General features: G+C 45.4%; 1 protein-coding gene across 1 annotated transcript in view; it reads left to right on the top strand.

The window, feature by feature from the left end:
• LOC105453328 (homeotic protein distal-less) overlaps positions 1–19,841 on the top strand; it is a 76,788-nt gene that overhangs the window by 1,825 nt on the left and 55,122 nt on the right. The window contains exon 2 of the mRNA XM_011695170.1: positions 6,556–6,754. Coding sequence (XP_011693472.1) covers positions 6,556–6,754 — 199 coding nt within the window. The remainder of the gene's footprint in view (positions 1–6,555; positions 6,755–19,841) is intronic.

The raw sequence follows: 19,841 nt of genomic DNA, 5'->3' as shown, positions 1-19,841 counted from the left end.
TCGCACAATGCCGCGAAACGGAATAAGATATATGACCGAGAATTCGCTCGAAGACCATAAAAACTCCCGCAAAGCGCCTAACGAACGGGACAAAAAGGTTCGGGATCAAACAGGAGCTACAGTTGCGACTTCACCTTCGGGAAGCTCCTTTTGCTCATGGGGGTTTCGATCACTTCGCTTCTTCTCTCATGTTTTTACCTTCCGGAATCGCATTAGCACGATGTAATCGCGGACTTTTATTTTACGCGCGAAATCGCGAAGTCAGAGCTAATTACGATCATTATCGGATTCGCCCCGAGTTCGTCGTGGATCGCGGAATCGCTCAAGGCACCGCACGATGTTACGATAACTAACTTTAGAATGTCTTTTTAAACTCGTTATCGTTAGATTTCGAAAAAAGCTAGTTATCTCGGAATACTAATTAGGCTTTCCACGCACGAAGGAGAACACAGTAGAAGATTTATAATAAACAACAAATGCACACTTAATTTAAATTGTTTACAACGATGACGGGTTATCATGTTAACTTATGGAAATTTCTATTTTATTTGTCTGTAATATACATCTAGCGCACAGCTCTCTCACAGTGGGTCTAAACACAATGCGGCTATATATACACATCCGCATCGCGAAATCGCGTGATCGAGATAACTTATTTCACCGAAGGAAGTCGGCATGCCGTGAGGCTCCATGCAGCGACATTCGCTGCTGCTTTCTTGGTCGATCGCATTTTCAAATATAGTCCGGAGTAATCGCCTGGAAATATTCTGAAGCCGTGGCAACATTCGGCGAATAATTCATCGTGCGCGCGCGCGCAATGTGTAGAGCAACGAGGAACTCGCGTTGGCGCGCTTAGGCAAACGCTCGCAGGAGCATAACCGACCGAATAGCGCGGCGACAGTTCGCCACCCTCCATTCGCGGCCCATGAATTCGTAACGACTGCCGCGTGTCCATCGGTCGCGGGCAACCTCTCTCTGGGAGAAGCCCAGCATTTTCTGCGTAATCCACCGCGGAGGGCAACCCTCCGCTTCTCGACGCGCGGGCAATTTTCGTGGCGCTTCTCTTGAAAATTACCGGTGATCTCCCGACGAAAGCCGTGAAAGGGTTCGCCGACGGGAGAGGCGAACTTTTCCTCCCAACGGGAGGAATCCGCATGCATGCCATCGGGTGCGGTGCAATTTTTGCATGGCCACGGCTAGCAAATGATCGTGGCGCCGGCCGGATCGTCGTTCGTCAGGGGGTTGAATTCTCACGCATGTCGGAGGAGTTGCTACGCGTACGGTAACTTGCATTTCGCTCCTTAAATTGCCGGTCATTTTTTTTCCTTCGCAACTTATGCACGGCTCGCTTTTTCATAAATCGCACAGCGACGAAATGCATATCCTCGATCTGCTTCGCGAGCTGCATCGCAGAAACTTCTTCAGGGAAAAGGGTTGATATAACTCCAGTATTTCTACGGAAAAGTTTTTCCGGGTTTCTGATAGAGAGAAGACAGTTACGTATCGTTGCGATGATATCTCAGAGATATTCATCAGAAGTACTCACATTATCAACTTTTACCACTTCTGAGACATTATGAAGAAGCGAGTATATACGCAAACGAGTATGTAAAGTCGATATCACAGAGAGAATGCGACATTCACATTTATGTCGATTTAATTAATCGAAAATATGAAGTCACAATGACGATCCGTCTAACTGCTAACGAGCACGCCACTGTTTGTATATTCCACTCAGAGCGCTTCCGAGCATTTGTCCTGGAGAGTACGGTGCGCAAAGTTAATTTGCGATTGTTTCAGAACGATTTTGATTGAAATAACAGTGACGCGGTAATTGCGAGATTTACTATATACCTAAATTGTAATAAATGCGCATTTATGCGCAATCAATTCGGAACACTCGGACTTAAAATCACAATTTATCATATAATTGTTTAAAATTAAATTGAAAAATAATTGTACGATTATGAAAATTTTAAAATTAATATTATTTAAACATTATCCGAAGTAGAATGTTGACAATGACTTTGTTGATCAATTAATGTGTTAATTAAGGATTGAGAACGTCAAAAATACATAATTTTTGCACAACTAAACCTTCTTCAAAATACGTGTTTCTAGTAACATTAATATCATTAATTAATTTAATTTGAAAATAATTAATAAAAGTAGAAATCAATAAAATATTATTTTGATTAACACAATCAACAGGTACTCTTCGCATTTTTCTTGCGGTGACAAACAAATGAAGTGGATAATATTGTAAGCTTAAAATACAAACAGTTTAGCGAACTGCCATATATATTGCGCAAGTGTTTAGCTAATAAAATATTATCACTATACCTTTCACGCGCGTGCGTGAGTAAACTGTAGTAGAATGCCCTTCATAAAAGTGATTTATAACAAAATCGTCCGCACTTATAGCTCCGACGCTCGCAAGATCAATCTCTTGATCATTGCATCGTCACGCATGAAATGTGAACATAAAATCTACGAGGCTATAAGCGTACATTAGTACGCGAACGATCGGTTAGTGAAACGATCGGAGTATCACTTATCCTAAAATGTCGAAATGTGTCGTCGATGAAATTTTTCATCACACGCGCACGTGCTCTCGATAAGAGGCACTCTCGTTATTACGCTTGCTCGCAATCAAACGCGCGTATAAACTCGCGCGATTGTAACGTCGGTGCAATTACAAGCGTTTCCTTGGAAGTCGGCTCGTGTTAGGAGTCGTAGGTGCAGAGTTGTGCTTCGGCGGCGACGTCGCGATTATCGCGGTTGTTCGCGACGTTAAACGCTCTTAGACTACAGTTCGACCAGCGCTAATGAAGCTGTCCGGGATTATACGAGCATCAGTGAGGAGTCGCGAAAGAGAGAGAAAGAGAGAGAACGTATAGGAGAGGTCGTCCGTGCCGTACGCAGCTTGTCGAGTATCCGCGGCGGCGAGTATATATAGGTATACTCGATGCGCCTTTTGCGCACCTTCGACCAATCTTATCGTCGCGACAAATGAACCGGCCATTAACCGGCTTGTCCGCGCGTCCGACGTCACGCCCGTTGTCCTTCTTTCCCTTCGAACGAACGTTGGAACGTGGCTGAAGCTGGGAATCCAATTAGCGGGGGCTCCTCTCGTATCAGACGTATATACGGGGGCCCCCACGGTATCTCGCATCAGTCACCTGACGTCCGACCGCCGCCCGACTTAATCCGGAACGGTCGAAAGACAATGCGTGCCCCGGGTCCGAGTGATGGATTAGGTATTAAACGGTTGTTTTCACAAGGATTAGGTAGATATATCGACCTGAAAAGCACGCCGACCCGGCCTTTTTCAAACTTCTTCGATGCTTATACAGATGAAATGCTCGAATTTATACTCGAAAATCATATTCTTCTAGAGATACTTTCCTAAAGATATTCTTGTGGCCATTTGTTTCGCAATATCCAGATTTAAATTCTTAGAATAACGACAGGTGTTTAGAATTTATAAGTGGATAAGTTTAATGAAAACATACACGATAATTTCAATAAATGGATTTTATTAAACTAGTCCTGTGTTGACACGCGGATAACGCATAGTTATTGTTAACAGTGAGAGAACTATAGATAAGCTTTAATTAAATAAAATACTTGTAATATATTTATTTATTTATTTTCGAATCTGATTATTAAACTTCTGATTAAAAAAAAATTAAATTACATGTAATAGAACAGCTCATTTAGAAATTATGAGTTATGCTTGAGTTATCCAACTCCGAACCTTTCGAATAGTTTATACGAATTTCTCAATAGCAGCCTCCGGCTGAAAAGAGAGGAATGTGTTTTCATTCCGAGTTATGCGTCGAAATACAAAAATGAAATCCGGGGAGCTTTTTCATCGTTTCGCGCGCGCGATGTGGTAGCGCGATGTGGAAATACAAGATGTCGGTATACAGCGACAATGTTAGACAGGCTGCGTAAAGTCCAGCCTAGGGCAGAGACGGACACCTTGTAATTTCGAGTTCTTTGGATTGAGAGCCGCGCGCGCCTACCGTGTGATTATCAACGTCGCATTAATCGCTCGGTGGGCTTATTATCATACGTTCGGCTGGGGTTTGATTACGCGACTTCTCTAAAAGAACCTTTAGCGATGCGAGGCGGCTGAATACCGCGTATACCGCCGCGCAAAGTGCTACTTTGCAGTAGTTTCTGCCTGCCGCCGCGCACTTTGCGTTACGCCTGTGTTAAAAAACCATAACCCTAGCCTCTCTATCCCTAACCCCTCGCAGCGCGAGCTCCCCGTAGAGAACGGCGCTGGAGAGAAAAGTGCATCCATAAAACAGTACCTTCGTCTCTTCACGCGGTGTTACACCCCGCCCGTCGACTTCGCGTCGCCCTAATCGGCTGTAATTAACAACGGGAGCTCGTAATCGCGGCTAACGCCTCTATAAAATTTATTGCGGACTATGTTGTGCAGTGAACACCAGCGCAACAGTGTTAACTGTTGCACCGTGATAGAAGCGACGAAGGGATTGAGATTAATTGCGAAACGTTCTTGCATTTATAAGGAATAATTGATAAAAGAATTTATAAAGTACATAGAGTACATATTATTTCTTTCAATTTCTTCTATCGTCTCTTGATTATTTTTAATTATTATTAATAATTATTATTAAATTCAATAATTATTGATTCTAACTGCAGTTATTCTGATGAAACAAATCTTATCTTAAATGAATGAAAATGACATTTACAAATGTAGTATTATAGCTGTCTTACTGAAGGGCTTTTAAGTGTTTGAATTCACTTTTTGTCAAAAACGAAAAGTAAATGTCATGTTTAAAGTATTAGCAATTGAATCTACTCTCTTTGCCGTATTCTCATTGAGTTGAATTGTAACGTCAAAGAGTTGAGGGCGCCTACACGGATATTGAATATCGCACACACGCCCAGTATCGCTTCGAAATTGCACGGGGAAAATAAACACGAGCGCAAACACGCGATTGCATCGCCGCGGCGGCGGCGCGACTAACGTAACTTCGCGGAAAGTTTATGGGGGATCATTATTGTCTCTTTTACGCGGCGATCAGAGCCTCTCTGTGTTTGATTCCATCGATCCGCGTCTCGTCGATCCTCCATCGATGTGACGTACTCATGTATAAATCATGAGAAATCGTATACGCGCGTGAGCGGATCCGGCGCAACTCGCCGTAAATTACGATAATTAATTGATAGCCGTGCTAATTGTCACGGGGCTGAGGGGAGAGGGAATTCTCGCGTTCAAATCGACGCATCGCTAATCCCAAAGTCTCGGGCATCGATATCTCTCTGTTTCTTCGACTTTTGGTCTTTCCTGTCTCATTCGCGCAGACGACAAAACGAGCCTACCGTCGTGATGCAAAGAAGTGTCCGTGGCTCTCCTCTCTTTCCCTCTCTCTCTCTCTCTCTCTCTCTCTCTCTCTCTCTCTCTCTCTCTCCCGGGAAGGCCACTCGCGTCTCCCCGATGAAAACACGCAACCGTCGTAATCGCGATATAAAAATAATGAAACAGATTCCGCGCGAGATAGGCGGGCGCGGGCGCTGGCACGATGCGCACCTCTATCGAGCTCTACGCTACTTCATTGCATCGCTTTAAGATTGATATATGGCTCCGTAATTAATTACCGCGCCGTTAACGCACTGTAGGTCTTTCTCTCTCTCTCCCTCTTTCTCTCGCAACTCTCTTTCGACGTAACGAGAGCACGCATTCTCTACGTTGTACTAATTATCACAATACATTGTATATGAATTGAATAATGCATTTATTTTATCAGATAATTACGCGCGGCTTGTCGAATAAAATATTCTGTGTTTGTTCTATTGTTTTTCTTTCTCTGTTTTTTCGAAAAAAAAAATAAAACGACGCGTCATTTCCGTTAATTTCGATTCGATAAGATTCCTCGACTCCTGTTTCAGCGGTCTTTACATTTTACGTGATCGTTCGGAATCGTCTGATCAGAAAAACGACTTAATTACCCGTATAATGTGATGCTTTATCGCGAAAAACAGACGAAAAAGAAAAAGCATCTTTAAAGAAAAAACTAATGAAGTGACAATTTGTTTCTTGCTTGAAGTATTTTCTTTTTTTTTTTTCACTTAAATGAAGCTTTTCTTATATAAATTTATCAAATGTAATTCAAATTCTTAATTGTATAGCTTTATTAAATAATTTTGTTAACTACAAAATCTCAACCATTTTATTGTTGTATCTATACTAAAGTTTCTTCGTATGAAAAAATATTTATAACTTCTTTTTACAAATATTTTTATCCGTTTCCCGCTAGCTTTCTCTACTTTTTCGCATTATACATGTCTCCTTGAAATGTCCATCGTGATCGTAAATTTATTAAAGTCAAAGAAATCAATAGCCGCCATCGGTGATCTCCTGTTGGCGTAATACCGAATTCGGGTCAAAATTGTGGATCAGGTTTTAGTTTAATTTTATTTTTAGTTCGTACGCGAGCAGTGATGAGGATTCTGAAAGTTGATGTTAGGGTGGTGCATGTTCGCAGACCTCTCGCCATTGGGTGATAAAAGCGGAAGCCTCGTCGACGAGCTCGGCGGCGGCGGCGGCGGTTCCCTCAGGAACGGCAAGGGGAAGAAGATGAGGAAACCGAGGACGATTTACAGCAGCCTGCAATTGCAGCAGCTCAACAGGCGGTTTCAGAGAACGCAGTACCTCGCGCTACCGGAAAGAGCGGAGCTCGCGGCCAGCCTCGGACTCACGCAAACGCAGGCAAGTTCTCTATCGACATTAAGACCAGCAGACTAGAGCGCAAGCTTCCCACGACGTAGTCGTGTAACGATAAGTAGCTCTTATCTCGCGCTCGTGACAGGTTGGCGTAAAGAAATTGCGATAAGCACAAAATACAATACTTTGCCGTGGCAAACATATATGGGGCTGTGGCAAATGTAAGGGGGCTTTCCGGATTTTGCGCACTTTGGCATATTTAATCCAGTAGAATGGCTAGTAGAATGTGATCGTTTATTTTAATATGGACGAAAATCATTGAGGATAATTGGCGAGAAATAAGTTTTTATTTAATTTTGAATTTTTATTTTATATACATATAAACAGGATTTTAATTTGACAAAGTATGTCTAAAAGGTCCTGCGAGTATTTATTATATGTATTTAGAGAAAAAGTGATCAAAATAATATATATCGTAACATAGAAATTTTCTCTTCGTACATATTTTACCTAGAAATGATTTGAGTTGTAGCTGATACAATATACCGTGTTGACAATCCGTTGCGCCGAATGATAAAATATCTAGGATATATTTCCGCGAGCCAAGAACAGGTTTTTCACTCCGATATGGATTATCAAATATTATCGGAAAGGTTTCTCGAAATCGAGTAAACAAGTAAATTTCGTGCGAACGACAACACATCGTATATAATATTTGCCTTGCTAATTATACGAGAGTCTCGCGTCACGATTAGAATTTTGAATTTCATCGAAACGGCATGATAATCTTTTTCGATGATGATGATTTTTTTTTCCCTTGCGATGGACGGATCCAGTTGCGTGGGTCGGTCCGCGGTAACGGGAGCCTCCGATAAACGGCATCTGTCAGCATTATCGGCACAAATGACTTTACTAAATCACCGATTCGCCACGCCCTGGACATCGGGGATAGGGTTGCCGCCAGTGTCCAGTGTACCGAGGGAGGGAAAGAGAACGAAAGAGACAAGTTTCCGGACTAACGAGACGGCCATAAATTTTCTCCCCGGCGATCGTGCGAGTTTTGCGCGAGCTTTCCACGCGGGCGGGGCTTTATGCGCTCGTCGGCGAGAAAGATTTTTCGCCAATTATCCGTCGCGCGGTTTCCAATTAACGATTTATTAGGAAGATCGAGCTACATAATCGGAGAGAAGAGTTAATTGGCACCGAACTTGTCCGTTATAGATTTCTCGGGGAGGTGACGATTTATCGACGAGCCGAAAGTCCGCGACTTAATTAGGACGATTTCGCGGGGAACAATTCAAATTTATTCGGATCGGCTCGCGCAACGAGCAATTTATTAAGGCGCCAAGCATCGTAAAGTTCAGTTCCTTTTCTATACATTGCTATCGATTTGTGTGTGCGGTCTGACGGGATTACACGTTCCTTCACACGAAATTATGCGTTTCATTGACTGATGCGAGACGAGATGGAGCAATTTTCGCGGTTGCTCTTTGTGCGTTCCTCACCCCTCGAAGAAGTGTGTGCACAATCGTCGTGGCGCGGCGCGTAACTGTGTATCGCGTAATCATGGGATAACTGGCTGTCGTAGCTGGTTGATGTCGTTGCAGGGGGTCCCGGACCGGATAATTTCATTAGACGGAGCACCGCGGGAGTTGTTCTCCCCCCTCGTGAGCGAGTGAATCGAGCGCGACGCAACCTGATGAGCAGTCGGCGTCTGGTTGTTTACTAAACACGGTCGTTCGAAATCAACGGTAGCCGCGCGGTCGGGGATGGAAAATTAAATTACAAAACCTCCGGAAGTTATCTATTGCATCTTCTGTACAAAATGTAATCCGTTATACTTAATTTCTGTCCGGCCCAAATTGACGCAAACTAATAAAAATACGAAAGTTCGGCATATTGTCAATCGTATGTACGATTTTATTCGAAAACATCGTAAAAGTGAAATCTTAGATTTTTCCTCTCGGGCGAATACAAAAATCTACGATGAAGCAATTGAATTTCACATTAGATACCACCGTAAATTTTCTTTCTAAAAATGGGGAGAATGACTTCTATTTTTTGTCACAAACACTCAGCATCTCCGCGGCCACGTAACGAAGAATGTTCGCCGCGCGCGATCGGTGCAGCTCTTCAGCAGGCACCGTGCATAATCCGTAATCGTCCAATCAAGGCGTTCGACCAAGCGCCTCTGCCTCTGCACTCTTGGCCCTGCTACCGTCGCGCACTGGCTTTCTTGTCATCGCCACCAACATGGCGCCTTAGCCTTCAGTCTCTTCCATCTTCTCCTCTTTCCTCGTCCCCTCTCTTCCTTATGCCACGACAGCCTCGTCGTCCCCCCCGGCGATCTCCCCTCGCATTTCCCCACCGGCTCTCCCCATTCTCCTCCTCCTCCTCCTCCTCTTCCTCTTTTCCTTTAGCCTCAGAAAGAGAGAGAGCGAGAGAGAAAGAGCGGCCGGGAAAAGGGGAACGGGAAGGGGAGGGCGGTGAGGATCGAGGTGAGGCCACGCATCTCTTTTTCTCCGGGGCCTCAATTTGAGGACGTGGTAGCGTTCGTGCCGCCGGTGTACACGTGATACGCGAAGGGGGTCCGAGGGGACCAAGGGGGACGGAGGGACTAGAAGGACGGGAAAGGCAGGGAGCAGGGAGAGTACTTGCACACGCGAAGTACATGGGCACACGCTCTCTCGCTCGCTCGCTCGCTCGCTCGCGCGGATGTATACGTAGGGACGTGGGCACCAACACGCCCGTCTGCGTTCTTGCCACGTACCTTGGGCGTGGTGCTTCCTTTTTCTTCCTCCTCGCCGCGACTAACGTGCCCGATCTCTCCTCATTGGCCCCGGGAATGCGAACACGTCGAAGCGAGATTCGAAAGTCGCGGGAGGGAAGCGCGAGTACACCAAGTGAATTCGAAATTCTCCCATACTCCCATCCACCGAGGGGTGCAACATTAGCTTCCTCATAGAAAGAGAGACCTTTTCCTATTTCGTCGTATAGGAATAAACGATTCGATTTGGAAACATGAAAACTCATGGCACCACGCACGTGCACAAAATAGATTAGAAAATACTCACACTTTACATTTAGTACTATGAGCGACTAAATTTGATTTAGATATTATATACATATATATAAAATTGATGACAAGAATACATTTATTTATACATATAAAAGTTATCGATGTACAATTTAGAGCGAACTGTAAATTATCAAGTCTTGCTGTGAAGCAACTGCAGTGAAGCTCATCATATGTAGATCACGTAGAAAGTCTTAAATACGGAATACGAGTAGGATTCGTAAAGACAGATATCTAGCTCTCGCGAGCAAATTCACTGTCATTGAATTACCGAATGAGAATAAATTACGCATCGGAAAACTGCTGCGAATCGCGTTCAAGGTCCTCGGGGATTCAACCACCACACGCTCGTCACGTAGCTGGATAACACGCGATACAGCTTCGCGGAAAAGCACCGTACACATCATCGAAAACGCCATTCGTACAGTAGATGAACGTACGCGGGTAACTATTATTCATGCATGAATGCATTCGCGAACACAAGTAATGTACGCCGTCCATCGCTACCGTTCATTGTTGTCTCGGTATTGAAATACGTACTCACGTAAGAATTTACGAAAAAAAAGATTATAATAAATTGATGCGACACAAGAAAGGCGAAATTACAAGAGACTGCTCTTTTCAGAATTTATTATTACGATTCAGATTTACTCTGTGTAAATTTGCTTGTATTTTTATGATGTTATTAAAATTTTATACGAATGTGTACGATTATGTTATTTGCCGAAGAAGAAAATATTTGGATATCAAACATTTGTGTCTTGAGTGACAGAATAATTTTGCAATTTCAAGATATTGATTACATATATTAGTATTATTTCGTAATTTCTATTAGTTTATATGTTAAAAGCATCTTCTAAATGACATTCTAAAAAGTATTTGAAGAAATATTCTTCGAATAATTTTAGATTTGAAGAATACTGTTTACGACCTTTCTAGATGAATTGATCTTTTGATTTTCGTAATTCAAAATCGAGCTAAAGTCGCCAACTTTGCATAGTTACTTTACGACAACCGATTTCCAATCGTTCATGTAAAAGATTGCTAAACACGCTGCGGCGCAAACCACGTGCATACGCGAGATGCATGAAATGACGTTGGGTTCGGAGAACCTTGATCGTATCCGTTCCAGGAGAACGAAAGAGAGAAGCGGATTAGCCCAGATCACGTTCTTAAGATCCTATCCACTCTCCCGACCAGTCCTCCGCGTGTATCTTTCTCTCACCCGACTATAAAATCATTACGCGGTTTTTCTCCCTTTTTCCGGCTACCGCCGTATGACGCCGACTTGCGAAACGCTCCGTCGTCCTCGTCTTCGTGGCAGACGTCGATCCGCCGATAACCGGGCGTGTGTCTCCGTTCTGTATATGTATATCTCCACCTTTCCCTCGTCCACCTTTCCCGCGCATTTATCAGCGTCCATTTATCTGCCTATCACTACGGCCGCCGTATACACATGTAACACGAACACACACGCCGGCACGGCGGTCCGCAAGCCTTTCGTTCCGTTATCAGACCAGATGTGTTAGATAGCGGACATAGTTTCTCGCCGGGGAACAATGAATCGGATAATTAATCACGGGTATGGTGTATCGGATCACCGGGGTCACCGCCGGCCCAGCAATAAATCGTTGAATTTATGAAAGTGTTATTTATTGAATAAATGCGGATATACGAGATGCTCGGGCAATTTGTTATGTAATACATGGGAGAGGCGATGCCGATCTGTGTCTCGATACATTTTAGGTTTCTTCTTTTTTTTTTACCAAATTTTATTCATCAAGCCAAATCTGAATAAATTAATTATCGAAACTCATTAATTGCTAGTAACTCGATTTGTCAAACGTAACATAATCTTATATTCTAAAATTAACATCAGAAAATGACGCTACTGTATTTTTTATTACAGATAATTACAAAATTTAAAATGTAGGTTAATGCCTTTTGTAATTAAAATTACGTAAACTTAGAATAGGTTTTAAATAAATTTGCAAGTATAAAAATGTTAAATATTTCAAATGCGTAAGCTTTGCTGAAAAAAAACGTTGTTTAAAAGAAATTTACAGAGTTTATCTCGATAATCTGCTATAGCAACTTTTTCGCGTTGTTGTTAGAGCCAGATACGGGAGATAATAGAATCAATTTCTGATTAGAGAACATTGTGAGCAAGGTAATTGATGACTCTGTCTACTCGATATAAATCATAGAACCGAGAAGTTAGTTTCGTTGCCGAAATAATGTCACAATTTATCGGGCGGAAAGTTCAAACTTGATTGCATACACGGCGATTCCGCGGGGGTTGCGACTTATATACGTATAGCTATAAGTTAATTAACTTCCTAATTAATTAACCGTTTTAATAAGGGAAGTGTCGACAGCTCGTATATAACATATGCGAAATCATTCGAGACGCTTGGGAATTCAGGCACGCCGGCATGAATCGATAAAAGCGGGGAACAACTTCGTTATTTAATGGCTTTTCGGAAACTTGGAGAAATCCGGCGAAACATAACGTACTTCACATCATCGTGTAAACTTTTTAATCGAGATTTACGAAGTTCGGCGAAAGGTCTGCCTGCGTGTTTGACGCGACGTGAAGTCCGCGCCGTGGAAACGCCTGCCGCTTTCGGTGAAGTTAATTAAAATACTTTTCTGTGTTTGTGCCCTCCCCCGCACATACGAAGTTACTTGAAAGGGAATTGGATGAATATATCGCATCACACTTAAATGATAACAAGTAAATAAATAGAATTCATCAGTTACTAATTTTTATTTAGCTCCTAAGATTGTATAGAAACGTCTTCTTGATACTAAAGAACCATCACTCCACTTGTTAGACCTCTAGATTATATAGCAGAAGAGAGAAAGTATGCTCTAGTTTTACGATATCTTTTATTTTTAGATTTGTCAGCTGCTTGCCTTTTACATACATGTACATTCTGTTTAGCTACACTTATTCTGACGGGCCTTGGCCCAGAATAATAAATTTACTTCTTTTTCTTTTTATACAATCTCTCTCTCTCTCTCTCTCTCTCTCCCTTTCTCTCTCTCTCTCTCTCTCTCTCTCTCTCGTTCACCCTTTCGATCTTCTCGTACTCTAACCGACTAACCGGCATTGATCCCTCTTATCGCGATATTATCTCATCGGCCAGTCCGTGCGTGTCAAGATAGGGATGTGTCCATCGCGCGCGATCAGCTTCTGCCGTGCGTCGCGCATGCACACCACTCGCGCTCGCACGAGGGCCCATGTCAGCCCACCCCCGCCATTATCGATATGTACAATAAAACTAATAGAAGTTCGACCGACATATCGCTATCGGCTTGTATCTGTCGATCGCCGTCCACCGGGCTACAAATGGGAAAGTTTCAGCGGCGCGCACGCGATCCTCGGATGCGATACAACTTATTATTCCGACGACTCGCGTGTACGCGCGCTCGCGCATTTACGTGTACATACGTCACGATTTTAACGGATTTCTTCGCGAGTTCTCCTAATGTATGTATATATATGTACATACGTGTGTATGTGTGTGTACACGTGCGTCTTTCGCGTGCGACGCCGACTGGACTTGCACTTGCATGTACTTTTACAAACGCGTATATATTCGTGATGGACAAATTTTTACGAGTGTATATGATACTGATAAAAAAAAATTTAGATTTCTTAGGCGATTTTCTGCCTTGCAGTCTGAAATCGGTTTCGCCGATGTAGCAGTTGGAACTTTCCCCCGTATCCGATGAAGCTTGTAACACCGTCGTACGATTGACATTTCCGTTGTTTCATAGAAACGTCGCAGCCAGTATATCGAGTATCACCACTTATGCCGTGTACTTTCTTCTGTCATTAGACATGATTAGCTGTATACCTACTGACAAAATACACGGTTGTCATTTGTCGCGTCAAATCGTCAAGGAATGCTGCAAACCACCGTTGTGTACGATAAAAATCTCTTTATAGTTACAATTTTCAATAAAAATCTTATATAAAATTTGCTAAATTAAAATTTTTATAAATCCACTTAATTAAACATAATTCACGAAAATCACAAAGAAATCCACAAGGAAATCATCGAGAGTCCATCGAATTCTGATTCACATGGATAAAAAACTGTTTACCGACCCGTTTGATTGACCTGTTTTCTCGGAAGGCGCGCATTAATTTCTTGCGGTAGCGTACCGAGAAACTTCCCTTTCAAAGTAGCGTTTCGGCTCCCGGGACAACGACTTGTCTGCTACCGTATGGCGCGATTTTTTTTTTCACGCATCGGCATTACTCATACGCGATATCGGCAATAGGGAAAATGTATATCCATTTTTTTTTTTTAGATCGTTATCCGGCGATCCGGTGCTGCCGGTTTTTCTAGGTTTTGTACGAAATCTCTCGACGTTTCGCGCGTGTCATTCACACGTGACGCAAGCGCAGAGCGTGATATCGGGCCGATTTCTTGCGCGATAATAATTAATAGCGTCAAATGCGGCGTGAACAGCAAGAATCCGCTAAAGCCGTATCGAATCGCGATTACATCAACGGCAACACGTGCGTCGCAAAGAAATTATCCTTGGATTACGTCCAGTAATTTTCATTAAGTGCGGAACTGTATAGGCATGCCTTCGCCCGCCCGGCAGCAAGTTTTTGTAACTTTTTCTCATTTTCTGTCATTCCCGTCTTTCCGCGGTAGACGCGATGCGAGCGCGCGCGCGACAGGGCTCCCTTATTGATTATTTTTTTTAAATCTACCGGAGACAATGGAGAGGCAAGTCACGACTTGGGTATGCTCAACGGAAGGCTGTGTCAACCTGTCAACGCGCGTTGATCGCGATTGCGGTACGCTGGAGCCTCTTTCGTCCGCGCGCTTCAACTTGTTGCTGGCAGTTATGAGAAACATGAAATTGATATTTAAGAATTGCACAAATATAAAGCTACAACTAATAAGACTTTTGTGATAGCTATTGCAAGTAATTAAATTTAAATATTATTATTTAAATTTCACATTGTAAAATGTGTATCACTCTTTTACTGTATAATAATTTTTGTACTCAAAATTAAAAGTCAAAATGAAGTTCGGCTCGATAAGAGAGACACTCGAGTATGCTATTTTAACTGGTGGAAACTCCGTATGACAGCGGGATATTATCCGCGACGGAGAAAGGAAAAGAAACCGAGCGGAGTACCGGAAACTCGTCCCTTTTTTCTTCGTCCGCGACGTAGCGGCGTCTCATCTCGACTCTACCTCCTCGTGACGTTTCTCTTGCCGTGCAAACGGGAGGCTAATAATTATTTTCACGCACCGACTCGTGTATGTATCCACGTTCGTGGGACGATGGCGTGCATCGCGATACCTCCCACGGCGCTTCGAATGCCAATAATTACACAGTTCGATGTTTGCAGAAACAACGCGGCGAGTCGCGATTCCGTTACACGTGAACTCGAACGCGGAGCGAAACGACCCGCATAGAGGAAAAAAAAGGGCAGAGTCAAAGGGTTTCTTGCAGATTATGATTTTCCTCGACACAATTCCGCGCGTCTCCGAAGGATTCGTGTTTCTTTATTGCTACCCGTTACTTGCAACATGGGCTTTCTTCCACGAAGTCGTGCGGGAATACGTGTAACGGATCGTTGTGCGTCTTAATGACACGTGTTTCGTTGAAGTTATGGCACCTAACGCCGACACGTATTTAACCGCGATAGTCGCGGCGGCGCGGCGTCACGCGTGAAACGCTTGATAGTTGTTGGCAAAAATGCGGAGCACAGGTTTAACAAATGAAGAAGTAATCAGTCGTGTGTGAATATATAATTAATGTGAAATAAATGAAATAGGAAGTAAAGGGAGAATAGAAAGAGAAAAGGATTTAATGTTTGTACGGTCAAGCATATATTTTCCTCGCTAAATATCTTAAACCCGACAGGGGGGAATTTTCTCGAATATATAGTTACTTTTAGTATTACGAGATATTTTAGATATTCGCGATAGCTTAGCGGAGATGGATCGTCCTTGAAGAGAACTCGCGCGTCGGCAAGTTCTTCGAGAAGAGAACCACGGCCGAGCGTAGAAGAATTCGCGCAAAACAGGCTCGAGGGGTTTTCGAGCGGCGGCAGCGCGCGGCCTTCCTGCCTCCCTCGTGCGAGGAATCCCTTCGCGGCGTAGAGAACCCTCTGCCCCGCCGTACCCCGCCCTCTTTCCCCGACCTTCCCCCCGTCGAGAGATCTTTCAGGAAGATCACCGGCGGCGCACGCTGCGCTTCGTTCGGCGCTGGCTCGCACCTGACTTGGCCACGGCTGACGCCGCGGCCCGTATCGCGGATGATGCCGGCAACGTCGTTGAATACTGCGCGGCGGCGCGGACCTGCCAGAGAGAAAAGAAGAGAAGAGGAGAGGAAGAGAGTGGGTGGTGAAGAAGAAATAAGGGAGGGAGCAACACCCTTCGCGGGGCCAGCTTGTGAAGTACATGCACACATGTTCGTTCGCTCGCCCGCGCGCGCGCACGCACGCACGCACACACACGTGCACACGCATACGTGCACGTACACGCATACACATACACGCATGCATTATTTCAATGTTGGCAGTAATGCCTGTTATTAAGCGATGATAATGATTGGTATTATCGCGGGTTGGGAGCAGGACTGGTAGCAGCGGATATAAATCATCGTTACTTCCTCCTCGCTGGCAGCGCCCGGGCTCCGCCGCGGCGCCGCGCGCTCGCCTCTCCATGCCAAGAAGCTGTAAATAACCCGACGAGTCGCGCTGACGTTCGCACCCGCCAGGAGGCGATTCCGGGGCCTTCCCCGACGACCATTCCGTTCGACGGCTCGACGTTGGCACGATTTTCCGTAGGACGCGGTACCTACATGCCGTCGACACGGCTTCCAGCGGAAGCGGCCGCGGCTTCCGCTCCAAAACATGCACGTCTCGTTACCACTCTCTCTCTCTCTCTCTCTTTCTCTCTGGTATAACGCTCGACATCGAACGCTTTATGGTATCAGACTGCGTAAGTTAAAGTGCGTCAACGAACGTCACTGACGAGGCTCCGATTTTTCTTTCTCTTCTCTCCTCTCTTCCTTCCGTTTCGCGTTCTCGTGTCTTTCTCGGCTACAAATCACGAATCTACCGACCGTAAAAACCACCCCGAGTTCCCACAACGAGAGGTTGAGCGCGGTTCCATCGAGCGATCTCCTGGTCCCGCTACCCTCCCCCCCCCACTCCCCCTCCCCATTTCGTGTCTCCTGCGAAGCGTCACGCGATCTATCGGTACTTGCGATCGTCCCCGCGGATCGTTTCAATCGCCCGCTTGTCGATCAGAATGAGCAACAACGATTCCCACGAATCTTCGCGCCGACGGGCCCCAGTGATCGCCCTGCGCGTTTCGGTTTCCCTTCCAGTCTTTCCTCCCTTTTCCTCCTCCTCCTTCTTCTCCCTCTTTCCTTCCTTTTCGCCCGTAAATCATCATTCGGCGCCGACGATCGAATTCACGATACCCGCGTCTCTCGATTCCTAGAACGACGAGGGGCGCGAGGCGAGAGAGCTTCGTCAGGACGTGGCGTCTACGCCTGCGATCTACCTTGATACTCTACGCGTGTGCGTGCACCACGCTCCTCTTTCTCTCTCCCTCTCTCGTCTAGCTTTAGATTTAGATTTAGGTGGCTCCGCTGGAAGGGCCTCTACGCACGTACGTAACCTAACGGTAAGGTCGACGTCGGTGGAGCAGCGGGGAGCGGAGGACGGGGGATGCGGCGGGTCACGCCCACGCGTATCTCGATCTAATAAATCCAACATTTCGCCGGTAAATCCGAACCCCTCTCGTACCAGTCGTGCACGGCCGTGGAACAAGATGGGGGTGCCGAGGGTGGGCCGCGGGAGAGGGAAGACGCGCGGTCGTCTCATCCGACAGTACCTTGTCGTGACGATCTTTAATTTTTGCCTCCACTTATGGATTTTTATTTGCGTTGCCCTCGCGGCCGACCGCGGCCGTTCGCCGTTGCGAATGAATATTACCTTACCCTATCAAGACGCCACTTCGATAGGTGTCCCGCGCCGCGTTTTCTCTAAATATCACGTATCCAATTTATTACTTGTGCAGATCAATAAATAAATCTTTCAATCGCATAAGAACTCCCTACGAAAGCCTGAAGAACTGGTCTTCAATGCGCTTTCAACAACGTGTATACGTAAGGCTACGCGCGTCAGCGTAAACATTTCAGTTGAACTTGCTCGATGAGTAAACACAACTATGGTAATTATATTCAACTTTGAACTCTCCATGCGGCCAGGTGACTAGTTTATTATCCCATATCTCCTCTCTTAGGTAGCCTCGTCGCGAGGGAGAGAAACCGCCACGCGGTTAGCATCACGACGCTATAAATCGGCTTTGTGATAATTACAACCTTTCGACACCGCTCGACCGGGCCGCTATAATGTCGTAGAGATTTTCTGTTTGCTTTAAGCTGCGCCGTAAGTACCGCGACAAGCTCGATCTGTCGAGACCCACCAGGACGACAGTGCGAACACTTGCTCGCTCGCTCTTTTCAAGCGGAAATCCAAAGCGTGCGCAGAGTCGGAGTCAAAGCGAGAGAGAGAGTCGCTCTCATGATACGAAAACTATAATTTACCAGAATTTCTCTCTTCCTCCCCGCCGAGAACCGTCCGGATCGACGCGTCACGAGGCGTCCACCGCGTTCAGGGGCTACTTTATACCCGCGATGCGAATTCCGCGTAGCCGGTTACGAAGCGGAGGGACCGAGGGACTCTCTCGCGAGGAACCATCGGTCCCGCGAGCGGATAACGAGGCGCGTCCCAGTTCGAAACTCTCTCGCGCTTCGCACGCGAGCGTCCGGCCCGAGTACATATCGAACGAATATCACCTCGCTTCTACGACTTCGTGGAAAGGCCCCGGAGAGAAGGTACGAGAGAATCGGAGGAGGACGGAAGGGGCGCAAGAAAAAGAAGCTTCTCGTGTCGGGATCGGTGGGAACACCGCGAAGAAGAGCCCTAACGACGGCGCAACGGATCGAATTATGCATTTCGCACGAAACACTCCGAGAAACCGGGCCCGTTTGTGATCCGCGGGACCTGGGAAACAACGTGCACGCGCGTGCAACAATCTTTCTTCCCGAGATTTCGCCTTTGACAACGCTCGTTCGAACATTTGGATTCACCTGTGGAGGTTTTTTTTTATAAGAAGGCCCATTTAAGGCTGTAGCGTCTTTATAAACAGACATTATATAATTTGAACGCTTGAATACACTTTGGAAAATGAAATAACCGTGTATGTTGCATATAATTTTCTTACCACGCGAACACACCACACAGATATATATTGATTTATTGACATATTCATTTTACTATATATAGTTATAGGATTACTTCGAAAAACAATAAGATGTAGTCGTCGTTTTAATATGAAATTTTTAGATAAAGAAAAAATTAAAATCCTGTTGAATGATCGTTTATGTGAAACACACATCAAAGCAGCACCCTTCCCACGTCTCACCCACGCTATAGGCAACATACTCGGAGCATTCGAAGGGACACTAAGCTTTCCGTCAGAGGTTACCGAACTTTGCGGTGGCGGAGCAAAAACCATGGAATTTGCAAAAATGAACAATTATAGGAATCCAGAGTAGTCGTCCCGACGTACCCCCCCCCCGCCTCTCTCCCCCCCGTCGTTCCGCGTCTTTTTCTCCCTTTCGCTCTCCTTTCTCTCTCTCTCTCTCTCTCTTTCTCTTTCTCTCTACGCGATATACCCTCAGCCCTGATGGTCTACTTCGCCGACAGCAGGCACCTTGCGGGGAAGAAAGAAGACGGAAGGGGGGAGGACGCATGCGCGGGCCGTTTGAAGTGGCGGCGTCCCCGTGTGCTTTTGCTCTCTCGGGTTTCTTACCGTCGCCTTCCTCTACCTTCTTCCCTCCACTGCGGCTCGCGCGCACCGCGACAGCCACGGCCGGCCCTTTCGGTATTCGTTTGTTTCATGGCGGCTCCCTTCGTGCCCGTTGACGATCCCTTCCCGCTGCTCCGTCTCTCTCTTCGTTCCTTACGAAGCGCGGGCGATCCTCTTTCGC

The sequence above is a fragment of the Wasmannia auropunctata genome, unplaced genomic scaffold (assembly GCF_000956235.1).
Source record: "Wasmannia auropunctata unplaced genomic scaffold, wasmannia.A_1.0 LD336000.1, whole genome shotgun sequence".
NCBI classification, from domain to species: Eukaryota; Metazoa; Arthropoda; class Insecta; order Hymenoptera; family Formicidae; genus Wasmannia; species Wasmannia auropunctata.
This window is presented reverse-complemented; position numbering and strand designations above follow the sequence as displayed.